Here is a 17,411-nt window from a genome sequence, read left to right on the forward strand (position 1 = left end):
ATAGGTTTTTTCAATCACAGAACAGCCTTTTTAAAAAAAAAAAAAAAAAAAAAAAAAAAAAAAACTTACGTTTGGTGAGAAATTGTCACCGTTGTGGATAGTCTCTCTTTTCTAAACGCCTTTCCATGACATTTTTAATAATTAATGGAGATATCCTATTTCCTAGAACTGGAAGGGACCTTGAAAGGTCATTGAGTCCAGCCCCCTGCCTTCACTAGCAGGACCAAGTACTGATTTTGCCCCAGATCCCTAAGTTGCCCCCTCAAGGATTGAACTCACAACCTTGGATTTAGCAGGCCAATGCTCAAACCACTGAGCTATCCCTCCCCATCCTTATTCATTTCTCAAAGACGTTTTCTAAATTACTGAAGCTCCTCATTGACCAAACCCCAGTTTGCAGTAACAAAACACAGTTTTTGGTAAACGACAAATGGCTATCGCAGTTTCAAAAGCTACTGCAAAAAATTTTTAAAGGAGGGAGGGGGTCTCCAACTTTGAACCCTGTGAAACAGGAACCACTTCAACATTTTGGGCAGTCATTTTCCCACTGTTTGGCCAGCTCTACTTATTACTCCAGTTAGGGTTTAACTAGCTCTTAACCCTCTGATTTATGCACATTTATTGGTTTTATTGCTATTTAATGAATTGCAAGTCAAAAGACACTTACTGTGCAAAGCTGCCAGTGTTGGGGGAGGAAGGGGGGTGAACCTGCCCCAAAGACAGAGTATTATCTGATGCTCTAGAACAAAGTTCAAGCAGTTCCATATTTTAAAACCTTAAAACACAATTTAACTCCCCCCGCCCCGTGTCTGGCTTGGAAATAACCTTACAAAGAATAAGGAAGCCAGGCAGTGGTGAAGGGCAGCCCCCATTTACATCAATAATTGGACACAAGGTTTGAAAAACAGGACACAGAAGTTTTAATGGCATATGGTCAGAATCATGCGTTTCTCTCTCCTCCAAAAAGCCAGGAGCCCCAGCAACACAGAACCACTCATTCAATACTGACCCAGAAGGGAAGACGGCCACCTAGCTGAATTGCCAGCACCACCTTCCTGAAGGATCTAGGCCAGGGGTTCTCACAACAAAAATTTTGGTGGCCTCAGAGTGCGGCCACCAACTCTTGCTGGTGGCCGCTCTGACAATTTTTCCTAAAATAACTAACTTTAGGAAAAACAAATAAGTATGCACATAGACATGTCCATATCATTGTAATTTATTTATGATGGGATTTTTTGCAGACTTAATAATAAAAATAACGGACAGTTGTCCCTATTCTTTACAGGACCTAAACAAAATAGAAACACAAATAAGGTTTTGTTGGGTTTTTTTAGACTTGCTAGCAAGTCTGCTATTGTAAAAAGTGATGTTTGTTAATATCGCTTTTCACAGCAAACTTACTTATCCCCGGCAAGCTGGAGGACAAATTTAAACCCTGGTTGGGGAGACGGGTAAGGAGGCAGGAGGGCATGGGGTGAGGGAGGACTGGATGGGGAGGTGGAGGCGGCAGCGAGGGTCAGGGTGATGCAGGGAGGCAGTGAGTCCAGGGCTGGAGCCTGGAATCCCGCTGCACAGGTGGGGGCTGGAGGAGGCAGGGGAGCCAGGGGCAATGTGGGGGGATAGGGGGGTGAGCCCAGGGCCGGAGCCCGAAGCCCAAGCCCCACCGCCCCCAGGAAGGTGGAGAACTCACACTGATTGCCTGCTCCTACAGTGTTTGTGGTTCCAGAAGGCGGCATGGACCAACCCCTGCTGGCGACCCTGGGGGAGGGACCGCTGCTTTGCCCCCCTACTGCCCCGCAATCACCACCCAGGAGGCTGTGGCCGCAAGAAAAGCCCATGGTGGCCGCATCTGAGAAACGCTGATCTAGGCCTTAATTAAAAGCTTTCCCAGCCATGTATATGATGCTGCCCTGCCCAGGTTAGGGGGTCAGAGTTTCAGGCAACTGTCACATTTACAATTAGAAATTTCTCTTCACAATAAAGGATCTAAGCATGCAATAGATCCAACTTCTAGGATACAAAATTGGAAGATTTTCCCTCCCCCTCAAAACCAGGAAAATGTAACGTGCTGTCCACATAGCACAGTGTGATGGGCTGTTTCTAGCGGGCAAAGAATTTCATTCACTGATGCAAGTGCTTCTTAACACAGACCTGAGTTCTGTTCCCAGCTTTGCCACTGGGTGATCTTAGGCAAGTCATTTTCCCCTCTGTGCGCCTCCTTCCCCGCCACCTGTAAAATGCAGATACTACTTACCCTTCTTTTGTCAGAGCACTTTGAGATCTATGGGGGACAATATTGATAAGCAGGACCATTTAGAAGGGAGAAATGTTTTGAAGGTGCTACTGCTGCAGGACAGGGTCAGATGGGAGACACCTAAAAATGAGGAGGAAAACAGGCTACATTTGTTGCAGCGTGAGTTTTGATGTCAAGAGATCCCTCATGCCTGATCAGGGTCTCTCATTTTCAGAGTTACATAGCTCTGCCATCTCAACCCCCCCCCCACCCCCGACATGAATCGTGTGCTGGTGGACTGGATGTTCTCTCCCAGTTTTAGATCTCAAGAGGGGTAGGGAGGAAGTGGGGCCACAGACAAGCAAAACTATTTTCCTCTTCGCATCTCCATTATCTGGCCAAAAGAACAAAACCCGCATGATGGAGTGGGTGGAGGGGAGAATAACTTCGTGCATTTGAGAACTTCTGTGCCTGGTTTCTGCCCAATTCACCTCCAAACCACAGAGTTATTACAATGCCATGACTAGATGAGCGTTGAGTGAGAAGCAGAGCTCCTTTGGACACTGTGGGAGCCTTCCGTGGAATCCGGATCCTTGGAGCAGGAATCTATCCATCTCACCAATGAAATCATTGCTAACTGTACTGGATAGACAGAGCACCTATAGCCGTCACTGCTAAGCTCATGGTAGTGGAAGCCTTTGGCCATAACCTCCATCCAGGGAAAGCCAGCAGATAAGAGGAACATGCTCATTTCTAGCAGGAGTGGAGCACATCAAAACTTTTTCCTCTGTTTTAGTTTTAGCGGCTTGAATCCTGAACGTTTTCCCATTTCGTGACCTTCGGTATCAGCAGCACAAGCTATTGTTTTTCCCTCCACAGATGCTCAAAAACAGGAGCTGCCCCAGGAGTAGATTTACAAAAAAAACACAGTAAACGCTTCGGGTAAGAGGGGTCATGCGTGATGTCCCCCTCTAGAAACCTTACACACCCACAAGAAGGTATAAATAACTATAAATTTATTAGTAAAGCAAAACCATTTGACAATCACACAGGAGAGCCGGACAGGTTAATACAATATATATATACACACACACGCACACGTATGGGATATAGTCTTATAAACACACGGAGAGCAGTGTTAAAGGCACTGCAAGCCACACAGAAGCCTCATCGCTCACGAGTACAATCTCACACAGCCCTGCTAATTCCCAGGCATGGAGTCACAACCATAGGTTACGCGATCCACCTATAACCTCACCCCATCAGAGACTGTGGGTGGGCCAACAAGCCCTCTGCTACTGACCCGGCTCCACTGCAACGAGGAACTGCCCCTGAAAAGAAATCAGATCCATGGATCATATAAAACTTTAGAGACAAGCACCTGGAGTTAGGGGTTAGAATTCCACCTTGGGGTTCTGGCAAAGGGATTCGCGCTCAGAGGTCTAGGGATGTCGGGAGGCTCAGCTCCTGGATGACTAAGATGGTCAGCAGGGAACATGCCACGGAGGAACAAAGTGGATCCCAAATCACAAGAGACGCTCAAGTTGCCAGAACCCAAGACGGAGTGGTAGCCCAAAATTCATACTTGCCTGTCCATCTCTATGGGATGTCTGCGTACACAGGAACAGAAATCTTCCAGAGAGTTAACTCAGCGTGTCACAGCTTGATCAAGAATAGTTAACATTCAAGGTTAAGGTTTTTGTTTCATGAGTTAAACACCCAGTTACCAGTTGCAGTCCTGGGTTGACTGTAATGCCCGAAGGAAATAAAAAAAGTGCTCTTCTCCTCCTCAAACACATCATGCAGGCAAGTTATTTCAGCGGAGAGCCAGGAGACTGTACCAATCCATTGTCACAGGCCGCTTTGGCCTCATCCATCCTCCAGTTTTTCCCATTAGTGTTCACTTTGATCAGCACCAACTCCTCCAGGAGCCACATGGCAACCCAACGCTGAGCACGCACATCAGCACCCAGCTCTAAGAGGGACACCCTCGCTCCGCATCACGCCCCTAAACAATCACTGAATATGGGACCAAGATCAGACAGCTGGACCCAGGGCACAGGTACAAAGTAGGTTGTACCCATCATGGTGAAGCCAGGATATCCTTCCACCTTGAGAGCTACAGCATGACAGCCCCATAGGCAGTCGTAGGAACAACCATTTAAGGATAGATTGAAGTTTTTTAAATTCCATATGCACAGTATCAGTGCGTATCTCGATACACCGCTAACTCACCATTTCTACCCCATGAACCCTTTAGGGCTCTCCACTAAGTTACTATCAAGATTTGCCTTGACAGTGTCAATGGACAATTTACTGGAGAAACTGCAACTCATCAGGCTATGTCTACACTACCGCGGTAAATTGACCTACGTTGCACAACTCCAGCGACGTGAATAACGTAGCTGGAGTCGATGTAGCTTAGGGTGACTTCCAGCATGGTGCAGACATCGCAGTGTCAATGGGAGACGCTCTCCCGTTGACTTACCTTACTCCTCTCGTTCGTGGTGGAGTACCAGGGTTGACCGGAGATCGCTCTGCCATCGATTTAGCGGGTCTTCACTAGACCCACTAAATCAACCTCCAGTGCATCCATCACCGGAGCATCGATCCCCGGTAGTGTAGACATAGCCTCAGGCGAGCGCCCGTTTTACAGCTATGCTGACCAGTCTCCTCTTGGTTCTGCAACCTCAGTTTCCTACACAGGAGCATTGGGAGACACTTTCCCCACACTTTGTTGCCAACACCCCTGCCTCTAAGGCTGAATTGACACGCCCAGAATGGAACTGACCCTAAAAAAAGAATGAGGAATGTGGCTGCGCAAATCCTTTGCTAGCTTTGGCTGTACCACTGCGGGCAATGGCTCTGCAGACTGCAATGGAGTTAGCTGCTCAAATCCCATTGGAATTCAATGGAACTGGGCACCTCACCCATCAGGTTCCTTTAAAATCCCCACCATTCGAGGTCTTCAAGTAAATGAGAACTACCACTGGTCTCCGAAAGGTATTTATTTTAAAGAAATCCATAGTAGAAAAATAATCAAACCGGCAAAAGGGAAAAATGTACCATCCTTTACAAAGAGCAAAGCCAACATAAGAGGTGCAAAGAAACCCAGAGGTGATTATAAAAGGATAATCCCCAAAGACTGCTGAAGAGCGCACAAGAGACACGGGGAGGGAAAAAATAAAAAGATGTCAAGGCATCCTGTGGCTACGTTGAAGGAAGGGAAACAGGAAAAGGGAGGAGGACAGAAAGAGATGGATAAGAAGGAATCTCTCCTTCCTGGAGGCAAACACACAGCTATGAAGAACTGAACGCATTGTCTGGAAGCCAGTTGCCCAGCTGCAGAGGTACAACGTAGGTTCCCCCCACCATCCCATCTTTCTATGAGTTTCCAAAAGTTCCATCTTTTCATTCCTATTCTTCTGATCTTCAAGGGCTTCACGCTAGAGAAACTGCCACACGCAAGACGGACCCGCATCTAGCCCATAACATCTTACAGCTACTGAGCTATTGTGCCTGGCTTCCCGTGCTCAGGGCAGATAAAGCTGGCCGGGACTGTTAGGTACCATGAGCACCTTTTGGAGTATCTTTTGAAACCAGGATGTGGGGCTACAGATACCCCAGCCGTCTCTCTCTCTATAAACGTCAGAACGGAAGAGAAAGGAAGTGCAATACAGATACAGAGTTTAACACATTTTATCCCATAGAGGCTTTGGCCACATTTGCTCTTTGGTTTGAAAGTAAAAGGTCAACAGTCAATAGCGGATGAGCCCTTCCGCCCTGTAGGATGGTGTCATCATAACCCGCTTTGGAAAGGCAGCCATTATATCAGCTGCAGGAGCCCCCCAGAAGCAGAACCAGGGAGGTTCTCTTGCAAGATGATGTTCTACTATTTCTACCACTTACTCCAGTTTAAAAAACACCTGACTCTGAAAGGCACAGCTATGTAAACCAACCCTCTTCTCCCTAATCTAAACCTCTTTAAGGGAACAGCTTGTAGTTAAACAATTTTCTTTACCTAATCAAAATCCAGGGCTATAGCACCAGTTCTACCACATAACTTGTCCCCACCCTACCCTTGTCCCAGGAACAGCATTTTAACACTTCTGATCAAAGGTATGGCCACATACACCTGACTATTAATCTGCTCCTGCAACAGATGCTGTCATCGGCTGTTAGGACAATCAGCGTTTTTAATTGGAACTGGACTGCACTGTTACCAAACAGAACAAGCCAACTGTAGTCCTGAAGCCACACATAGAATCACAGAAGTGTAGGGCTGGAAGGGACCTCAAGAGGTCATCTAATCCAGCCCCCTGGGCAGAGGCAGGAGCAAGTAAACCTAGGTCATACCGGACAGGTATTTGTCCAACCTGTTCTTAAGAACTCCCACACCCTCCCTTGGAAGCCTATTCCAGAGCTTAATTTCCCTTATAGTTAGAACGTTTTTCCTAACGGCTAACCTAAAATCTCCCTTGCTGCAGATCAAGCCCATTACTTCTTGTCCTACCTTCAGTGGACATGGAGAACAACTGGCCACCTTCCTCTTTATAGCAGCCCTTAACATATTTGAAGACCCAAATCCCTCCTCAGTCCTTCAAGACTAAACATGCCCAGTTTTTTTTAACCTTTCTTCATATGTCAGGTTTTCTGAACAGTTAATCGTTTTTGTTGCTCCCCCCCAGACTCTCTCCAATTTGCCCACATCGTCTCTAAAGTGTGGCACCCAGACCTGGACACAGTACTCCAGCTGGGAGCTAACTAGTGCTGAGAAGAACGGGGACAGTTACCACCTGTGTCTGACATGTGACACTCCTGTTAGTGCACCCCGGAATGATATTAGCCTTTTTTGCAGCTGCATCACATTCCTGACTCAGTCAATGTGTGATCTGCTATAACCCCCAGACCCTTTCTGGCAGTACTGTCACCTCAACGTTTACCAACGATTAGGACTCCTGGGATGCATCTACACTACCCGAGAGCTGGGTAACAGCCCTGGGTGCATACAGACCTGAGAAATGCATGTCTCTGGTTTACAGGGTTGCAGCTATGAACTGCATTTCCACAGACTGGACATAGATTCAAGAGATCTTGGGCCTGATTCTGTTACACTAAGACCCTTTTATGGTGCTCTGGCAACATGAAGATGCCCTAAAGTGGGTGGAAAGGAGTAGCCCCCGTGCAAAGGGCCTGCCCACAAACCTAACACTCCTGTAACACTGGCATCAGGGGCAGGCCTCTGTTGTGTATGACCAGCTATTTACTTTACAAATGAAGATTCTCTGGCAACTACAGTCGTACATCAGCATCCTCCATCCTTAAATGGATAATTCATAGAATATCAGGGTTGGAAGGGAACTCAGGAGGTCATCTAGTCCAACCCTCTGCTCAAAGCAGGACCAATCCCTAGACAGATTTTTACCCCAGTTCCCTAAATGGCCCTTTCAAGGACTGATCTCACAACCCTGGGTTTAGCAGGCCAATGCTTCCCTTCTCAGAAAAGGACCAGATCTCTCAATTACGCAACACAAACATCCTCTCCATCCCCTTCCAGTTCATCACCAACCATCCCCATTTTGGGGACTAACTTAGAAATAACTCACACAGCAGAAGAGACAGAACCGCTGTCTTCTGCCACCGCTGAGGTCAGCTCCCCACTCCAGCACAGGGCAGCCAGGGTACCAGCTACGCTCTGCACTGCCTAGCTACTGCTCCCGCCCTGAACAGTTCAGCAGCTCAGGGATTTCCCGGCTGGAGCAGACAGCTGAACACAGCATGAGAGTGCACCAGAGCCAGTGGGGAACGCAATGAGGTTTAGCCTGGGTTCACATACTCATAAATTGGTTACAAAAACCAGAGAGAGGTCCTGAGCAGAGAACAGATCCTTCGCATCCAGAGCTAGCTAGTGCTCTGAAGCGGATGGGACAGAAACCAGAGTCGGAGGAGAGGAAGAGGAGAAACTAGCTCGTTAATAAAAGTAGTATTGCAGAGATGCAACGGGAGCCTGTATATCTGGACAATAATTTATCTCCCTTCTTGCAGGTGCCACCCCACTGCTGCCTCCTATACATTCAGATCCACCTCTACAGCACCCCTCTGATCTCTTGAGGAGGGTGTGGTATTTGCCACCCATAATAAATCTATTGTTTGCTGTTTAACTACAGTAGAACCTCATTAATCCACTTTTTGGTCTCTCCACAGCCAAGTTGACTACAGTAGCTGGCAGAGCACTAACAGCAAGGTCTGATACCCAATCTTGGAGGCGCAGTTTACTGCAGAACATTTACCTGTAGGTTCTGAACTATCAATGCTTCTGGCTGTCAAAACAAAACGAGGGAGGACACTGGGAGCCAGTCGTGATTTTTTAATTTGAAATGTGTTTATCATCTTATGAGCCAATTCACCAGCGCTGGTGGTTCCCAATGGATGTCCCGAAGGCATTAGTGCAAAACGTAAAATGCTCTGCAGCTGGAACAAAATGAGTCTCTATAGCCAAATGTCTTGCATGTTGAACAATTTGGTTCCTTAGTTCTCCCCTCATATCCTGAATTTCAATTTCCAAAGCGATGTCCCCTCCAACACCACCTCTCCCTGACTCCCCCAACCTTACCCACTTATAAAGACAACCTGAACAAGATTAGCTTTTCTTGTTTTTGTTTCAGTTTTACTCCTATAGTTAAGGATACACTGAACTCTATATATTAACATCAAAAACCAGCTACCTAGAACTGAATCTCTCTTTTTAAAGATCCAAAATGACATCAAATTAAACTATACAGGATTTCTTTTAATGAATATTAACAAACTGCTTTTTAAAAAAAAGCAAAATGGAAAATAAACGCAGACAGAAAACTTGGTAGAAGTCGGTTCTACATCTTTGAGGCAGCGTGAAATACGAAGAGCACTGACTGAGTCACTCTTCCTCAGGTGCCAGAGGTTCATTTAAATGCCTTAAAGCTGCTCGTGAGGAAAACTTGGCCCTGCTGGGACCTGTTCATTCAACTTTTCCAGCCCCCTGTGGAAATAAGCTCTGGTCCTCTTTATGGTGCTGGAAGTGGACATGGAGTAGGGGATCCTTTGAGAGAAAACAGGCGTGACTTAACCTTTTACAGAGTTAATGTGGGTGTCTGTCACCCACAATGGAACTGCTTTTGTGACCCTATCCAGTTGGGCAGCATACAGGTAGTTTGACCACCACTGCTCACTAGTTACAACCAGTGTACCACCAATTCAAATACTAGCCAGCCAAGCTGGTGGCAAGGAAAGGATTTTGGGTAATGCAGCAGGCACTCCTCTGGCCTAGGAAGTGCCAAACGTTAGCTGAAGAACCCTTGGTCGTGAGATGCTAACAATATTCTGTAGATGACAGCTCTGGGGGCTGGATCAGCCCTGTCAAATGGGAAAACAGATGATGGTGATTTTTTTTTTAAATGGTTCCTAATTGCAATATAAAGATGCAATTCCCATGAAGGATACAGGTGGGATAAGGGACCAACAAGAGGGGTCCACAGGGACTCCCAGGAAGGAAAACATTCATCCCTGACCCTCTGCTAACCTGCCCTTTCCTGTGTAATTGGCTTCTTGGGGAGAATTAATTCTCCCCTACTCACTGTCTGATCAGAATAAAGAGGTCATGCCCCATACGATCACAATTTAATGCCACAGAATTTGAACGTGGGTTACAGGCTCCTACCTCTCAATTAGGATCCCAAATCCTCAAACTCATTTCTAAACAAACTTCTCTTTTGCTGATTTTTTTTTTCAAGTTGTATTTTAATAGTAGTGTTTCCCCCACCCCTTAGTGTTTTACTGCTGATCCCACTCAGAGACCTCTCTCTATTTCGGCACGGAGGCCCCTGAGGCTGGGATCGTATGCCCCGTCCAAGTGCATCGCTGAGTAGCACGACGAGAGAAGGGCTTGTGTTGGCTCCAGATACCGTGCAGCACCCTTGTAACCCTTCGACTGCACCAGAGCTCCTGGGGGTCAGGTGAGAGGGAAAGGAACCTTTGCAGACTTCTACAGCTAGCAAAGGACTCGGTACATCTGGAGCACAGCAGTCCTGATGCTGTTCCCTTCTGCTCACTCTAGTGAGAAGTAGGTCTGGGGAGCTCCAAGGACCATTTGGTCAACCAGTGCTACTGACTCAAAACTGCCTTCAAGCAACGTAACTGTATTTGGATTAACAAGCAGGAAGGCTCCCAAACTGGAAGCCTGCTGTTTCACTGCAGAAAATGCAGCTATGCCTGGGGAGAGAGTCGTGCCTGGGTCTGGATTGTTCCTGAGCCTCTCTGAAGGCCAGGGACAGTCAGCCGGCTCTCTCAGGGAACCTCGTTACTAGGGGGGGGGTGTAAAGGGCTACAGTCCCCGGGGGCAGCTGAGCAGAGACCTGCAAACTCACATCTCTTTGAACTGCAGGTGCAGTGTGAACTACAATCCAGAAAAGGACAAGCAGGTATTTGATTTGCTTTCACTATTTCCTTCCCTTCTCCTCCACCCCCCTGGACTCTTCACATATTGTCCGTCAGATCAGTAAGACACTAATACAGGTGGAACAGAACAAAGAGGCCAGAGCACTGTCACCAGGCCAGCAGCCCATCTCCCGTTGCCCCACCTAGGTACGGGTATCGGTCCTGTACGATCAGGGAAGGGAAGAGGGCGGTTGAGAGGTCTGCATGCACGCTGAAGCCTGCCGAGGAGGCTCACGGCAAGCAGGCCGCCACCTGGTACGCCCCCTCGGCGGTGTGCTGGACGCTGTGTTCCTGCAGCAAGCCCAAGTCCAGGAACCTCTCCCCACACCACATGCACTTGTACTGCTGCTCCCGGGCATGCACGCTGTGGTGCTTGTTGAGGTGCTCACGCTGCTTGAAGGCCTTCTCGCACGACGGGCACTTGTAAGGCTTCTCGCCCGTGTGCACGCGCCGGTGCCGCTGCAGGTCGGAGGCGTATTTGAACCGCTTCTCGCAGTCCGGGCACTTGAGGGGTTTCTCGCGCACCGGGTCGCAGCGGTGCTGCACGAACTCTGAGGAGGAGAAGAAGCGTCTCTCGCACAGCGTGCACTTGAGTGGCTTCTCAGCGCAGTGCGACAGCTGGTGCTTCTGCAGGGCCGAGGACCTCTTGTAGGACTTGTTGCACACGGTGCACTTGAAGGGCCGCTCGGCATTCTGCACGCACTTGTGCCGCAGCAGCTCCGAGGACTGGTTGAAGCCCTTCTGACACACGTTGCACTTGAACAGGTTCTCTATGCCGTGCACGTGCTGGTGATAGACCAGGTGCGAGGGTTGCACGAAGCCCTTCTCGCACAGGTTGCACTTGAAGGGCTCCTCCACCTTGTGGGTGCGGCGGTGGCGCATGAGCGCATACTGCTGCTTGAAGCTCATTTGGCACAGGTCGCACTTGAAGGGGCGCTCCTCGCTGTGCGTGCGCTCGTGCTGCCGCAGGTCCGAGGGGCGCTTGAAGGACTTGTGGCACTCGCCGCAGCGGAAGGGGCGCTCCCCACTGGGCGTGCACTGGTGGTGCAGCAGCTCGGACGACTCCTTGAAGTGCAGCTCGCAGACACTGCACTTGAAGAGGTGCTCGCCCGAGTGGGCGTACATGTGGCGCACCAGGTGCGAGCGGTGCTTGAAGGTCTTCTCGCACACCGTGCACTTGTACGGCCGCTCCGAGCTGTGCGTCCGCTTGTGGTGCACCAGGTGCGATGACTGACTGAAGCTCTTGTCGCACAGGGTGCACTTGTAAGGTTTCTCGCCGGTGTGGATGCGCTCGTGCCGCGAGAGCTCCGACAGGTGCTTGAAGGTCTTCTGGCAAATGGAGCAGCTGTAGGGCTTCTCCAACGAGTCGAGGGCCTGGGAGTGCTCCGCCTCGGGCGGCTTGTAGGTCTTCTCGCAGATGGAGCACTTCATGGCGCTGCCGTTGTGGACGTTGTGGTGCTGGGCTAGGGAGGTCAGCAGGGAGAAGCCCATCTTGCAGACCCCACACACGAAGGGCTTCTGTTCTACCTGGATGCACTGGTGCTCAAGCAGGTCAGTAGCCTGGTGGAAGATCTTCAGACACTGAGTGCACTGGAAGGAGCGGTCGTGCCCTGGCAGACACTGGTGCTCATGTGGGTTGGACAGGTGAGTAAGGTCGTGGCCGCACACGCCGCATTTGTGGGACGGCTCTCCAGCCTGGATCGGGGGGGGCTGGTGATGCTGCGGATTGGGGTCTGGTTGGAGCAGGATGCCGTAGACAGCACAACCCAAAGGGTTCTCAGCTGTGCTCGAAGGGATCGAGTGCTCTGTGAGAGCTGCTGTCCCGGCGTGATGTTGTTGCTGTTGCGGTTGTGGTTGCTGCTGCTGTTGTTGCTGCTGCTGCCAGCTTTCTGACATGCTTGGGAAAAAGAAATGGGGTTTTAGCAGACACAGCTTCAGCTTCTCGGTCGAGGGGGTCAATTCAGAAGATACTGATTCTCAGCAGCTGGTCCTGAACTGGGGGTGGGGAATCCAGCCCACTCTCTAGGTATCAGCAGCAGGGAGTGCTTTTCATTAGATCCTCTCTCAATTTTTTTGGATAAACTAAATGGAAACCAGAAGCAAAAGAGTGTCTTGAAGACAACAGGAGGCCCTTGTCCGTGTTGACCCAATGCACTCACATTGGGGAAGGTGAGGAACACACTCCAAGGAACAACTCTGCAAGGAAAGAAGACAGCTCACATCAGTTCCCACAGGTAAGCAAGACAACTGTGTGTTCAACCCATGGATCAGACTAAAAATAATCAATTCTACCTAGTCTCTGCAAGCCACACTTACGCAAAAAAGGATGGAAACTAACTGAACCAGGAGGCACACACAGTCTGGGGGAAGTTTTACCTAGGACCAGAAGGGACCAAGTCCTGCCCTGACAGCCACACCCCCATTAGACTGACTTTGTCCTAGCGACTAGCAGCCTTGGTTTTTGGCTCCCTGCATTTTCAACCAAGTACGGTGGCCCAGAAAGGGAAGCGTGTGTACATGTGACTGTGGCTCTTTCAGTTTAGAGAGAGTCTGGGGATTCTTTTGTCCCCATCTGGGGCACAGATTGAGACTATCGAATGACCTGTCACCATCTCTTTCCTAAATACTCAGCAGAGAAGACTATATAGTCAACTGGATTAATTTAATCAAGTTTGATTTCAAATCCCCACGCATTCACTTGTTATGAGACCATTGGCTAGTGATGGTAAAAGTGGCTTGCTCGCCAAAAGACAAGTCCAACCTTTCTAATGATTTCATGTAAGCCTCACTCAAGATGACATACAGCCCCTAGTCGGACTAAAAATACTGCCCTCCACAAAAGGCACTGCCCTCCTTATAAAAACCACATCACTGCACAGGAGCGTGACAGGATCTGCTGAGGTTCAGCACATCTATTAAAACCAAAATGTTGTCTCACGGTTGTGCAGTCCAAGGGGGTAGATACACCCTACTGTATGCTAGGAGCCAATCAAGTTTTACACTGAAATCCAGCATCACAAGCGGAGTCCACTCTGATCCAGTTAGGACTGGTTGAGTACCACAGGCTTACTTGGGGAAACAGATATCTCAGGATTTACTTCCAATTCTCAACTTTGTTAGTGTACCTGACACTACAGCTGTAGAAACGAAACAGCCTCACTGAAGAGGGGATTCAAGTGAATAAAATACCTTCTTATTTTGAGACTAGGAAGAACAAGAGGGCTCCAGGGAAACAACTACTCTGCTTATGGTGGGCCACACAATATTAACCCATTAGACTAGACCAAAGGCCCAATTACACAGACCGATCACAGTACCCCAAAGTGTTTGTAGCTATATAGGTCTCTTAGTGAACGTGGCCAGAGTACATAACGTGATTGTTTGGTTACAGAGACTGTCAAACTGCTGAAAGGAGGATCACTGGAGCCTACAAACTTGTGCATAATTTACTCATTGTCCCAATGAAAGGTATCCCATTTTCTGCCTTACAAAGAAGGCTCAGCAGGAGTTGTAATCCTCTAGATGCATAACATAGAACTAAGAAAACGTACCTCCTAGTAAGAAGACTAAACCTATTAGCCAGAAGCAGATACAAGAGGAAGATAGTGAGGTAACAGCGAGACCCAGGAGCAGGCCAATCCCCTGGCAAGAATTCCAACACCACCTCTTGGGAAGAAGGAGGGTACCAATATTCCTCCCAGGCCCTGCTCAAAAGCGCCATCTTTCAGATTAGTTTCCCGTTAACAGGTGACTTTGGATTCAGCAGAAACTGATGGCTTAGTCTCCCACTCATTGCTGCAACTGTCTCACACATCAGTGTGAAGTGGCACAAAAACCAACCCAAAACTTCATATAGGCCACTATGGCATTGAGCTCAGATTGAGCTGCACTATTTTGGTACTCAATAGGATGCTGCACTAACCAATTTGCCTTAACAACGTTATAGTCAATGGTGCACTATTCAGAGAAGCCACCAAATTCCTTAGGGCTGGCAGCTTCACTGCGATCTCCCTTTCCAATCCTGCATATTCCACCCTGTCCCCAGCTTTAATTTAGAACTATTTACAAAGAATATCTGCAGTTACACTAGCTGGAATAAGACTATGAATAGATAATCTCATGTTTCAGGGCATAAGCCAACCACTAACTGCCTAGGAAGAAGAAAAAAAAACTCCCCCGGGGGCAAGTTTAATCTATAGTTGGCTGTTACGCAGTCTGATAGGTAAGCAGAGACAGCACTCTGGACTATGGCCTGATGCAATATGGAAATAGCTAGGGAATACCCAAATAAAGCTGTTAGGAAATACCAACCTGGGTACATTGATATATATATAAAAAAGTGAATGCAGATGTTCAGTCTAGCTCATCCCTTGGTGGGACACAGAAGATGATGACACTTGATCTCTCAAGCTGGAGAAGAGGATGGCAAGGTAGCCATCTGAAACATAATTTGATCCACCTTCTGCTTATCATTTCTCTTGCCTTTTTGTTACGAACCTATTTGTGTTCTGATCAGGACCTCTCCATTTCAGGCCCAGGTTCACTTCCCGTTCAACCTCCTAGTCACAATCACAGCACCAAATTCAACGAAATAAAACATCACAAAGATAACTCCCGAGTGCAGGCCAGCAGCAGAGGCTACATGCAAGGGAGACGGGCTCAGATTCCAACTCAAGTAGATTCACAGCAGCAAAGGGCATAGAGGAAATCGGAGCACGGGCCTGCGCCTTAATTAAATGGTCTGTTTCCACAGGTTTACTCCAGAACAAGTGTTCCTCTGAATTTCCTGGCGTTTGTTGCCTGCAGTGTATCCTTAAGGTTAATGTGCTTGTTAAACACGTTTAATAATTCCCCATTAGAAGATACAGCTAGATCTTGAGACGAAACCAAGCACCCTCAGCTGCCACCTGTTCCTCAAGACATCTTTACCTTTTCACTGTATGATCTAGTAAGCTACCCCACACTCAGTCACACCCGAGTCCTCTATTCGGCTCTCGCCCTGGTGGGATCAAAGGAAAGCCAGTGCTGAGTAGAACAAACTACACCGTTATGTTATGGAGAACTCACAGGATAGTTAAAAATATGTAAAGAGAAGCAGGAAACGCTACAAATACCCCACTGAAAGTCCTCTTTGTAATGAGCCTATAAACATGACAGGAAATAAAGCCTCCCCCTCAGTCCCGTTTATATTACACCCCCTGTTCAACCAGACCTTAAGGTGAGACATCCAAACCACGAAGTTTAACTTGCAGATCAAAAAAAAAAAAAAAGTGGTGTTTAGTTAACTTAGAAGTAACCCCCCCCCCCCTTCCAGCCCGTGTCCTACGTGTGAAGCTGGGGACATTTCCAGCTGGGAAGAACAAAAATGCAGGGGAAAGCGAAGGGAGAGACAGGAGACAAAACTGGGAGTAGAGCTGGGGAAGAAACAAAACACCCAATTCAATAACTGGACTGTGTCTCGGGGAGGAACAGCTCCCGGGGTGGGAGGAGGAGGAGAGGCCGGGCTCCCCCGGGGACAGGGTCCGTAGGTCGGACCTGAGGAAGCGGGACACGGAACGAGGCAGCCCCCAGCGCTGGGTGGGGAGGGGAGGGGAGGGCCGGGCCGGGGGCACCCCAGGATTTGGGACACGGCCCCCGGGAGAGGGGAGTGGCGGGGATCCCCCAGCGATAGCGGAGGGATCGGGGCAGGGGAAGCCCCCCGGAGACGCGGGGGACACAGCGGGCTACGGGAAGCCCCCCTGGGCCGGGGACCCTCCAGCACTGGGGGCGGGGAGCCCCCGGGGGAGCCCCCGGCAGTGGGGGCGGGGAGAGGCGCTGCCCCGCCCGGCCGCGGCGCTCCCGTCCCCCCTCTCACCTGCAGGCCGGGCCCGGCGGGGGTGGGGCGGCCTCTGTCAGCCCGGCTCGGTCCCGGGGAACGCGGCCTGCGGGCTCCTCCCGATCCCCGAGCTGGCGTAGCGGGCGGGGCCGGCGGCGCAACCCGGAGCACGGGGCCGAGGCGAGGCGGGGCGGCGGCGGGGCCAGGCGAGCAGCCGGCGGCTCGGCGCTGGGGGGTCCCGCTGCCGGGTGGGGCCCGCTCGGCTCTGGGCGGCGGCTGCGAGCCCCGGGATGGAGGGAGTCGGAGGAGGCGGGGCCGAGGGAGCGACCGGGAGTGGGGCTGCCCCCTGCCGGAGCGCGGCGGGAACTGCGCTCCCACACTGCCCCCTGCCGGAGCGCGGCGGGAACTGCGCTCCCACACTGCCCCCTGCCGGAGCGCGGCGGGAACTGGTGCGGGCTGCTCTACCCTGGCCCCAAGGGGCGGAGAGAGGGGGGCTGCCCCGGACAGGCTGGGGGTGGGAGGCTGCGGCAGGCCTGCCCCTGACTGGGGTCGGTTGCCCCACATGGACTGGGCAGGGGCCATTCTGTGGGAGTCTTGCCCGTCACAAAGACCCCCTGACTCTGATTTCATGGACCTAGAGGTGTCTGCAGGGATCTCAGCCCCATTCCATCGGTCTGAGGCGGCCCCTCCCCGCACCCCGTGTAAACGGGGTGCCAGAGGCTGGCCGCGGATTTCTTGTAAAGATCACAGGTTACTCATGATCCACCCCACTCCGCTCCCCACTCACTACTTGCCCAAGTCTGGCTTTGGGCCCAATGATCCTCAGCCTGGATTGCTTGGTCCCCGCACCAGTTCGGGGCTGCAGGGGGGATGGTGTCACCTGGGCGGCCA

General features: G+C 50.1%; 1 protein-coding gene across 1 annotated transcript; it reads right to left on the reverse strand.

Moving 5' to 3' along the window:
* Positions 1-9,664: 9,664 nt before the first annotated feature.
* ZNF319 (zinc finger protein 319) lies at positions 9,665-16,708 on the reverse strand. The gene is made up of 2 exons (XM_034788596.1): positions 16,560-16,708; positions 9,665-12,901 (listed from the first exon to the last, which is right to left on the reverse strand). The coding sequence occupies exon 2, from the start codon at positions 12,599-12,601 to the stop codon at positions 10,937-10,939; it is 1,665 nt and encodes a 554-aa protein (XP_034644487.1). The 5' UTR covers positions 12,602-12,901; positions 16,560-16,708; the 3' UTR covers positions 9,665-10,936.
* Positions 16,709-17,411: the final 703 nt, after the last annotated feature.

Source organism: Trachemys scripta, chromosome 13, assembly GCF_013100865.1.
Source record: "Trachemys scripta elegans isolate TJP31775 chromosome 13, CAS_Tse_1.0, whole genome shotgun sequence".
NCBI lineage: Eukaryota > Metazoa > Chordata > Testudines > Emydidae > Trachemys > Trachemys scripta.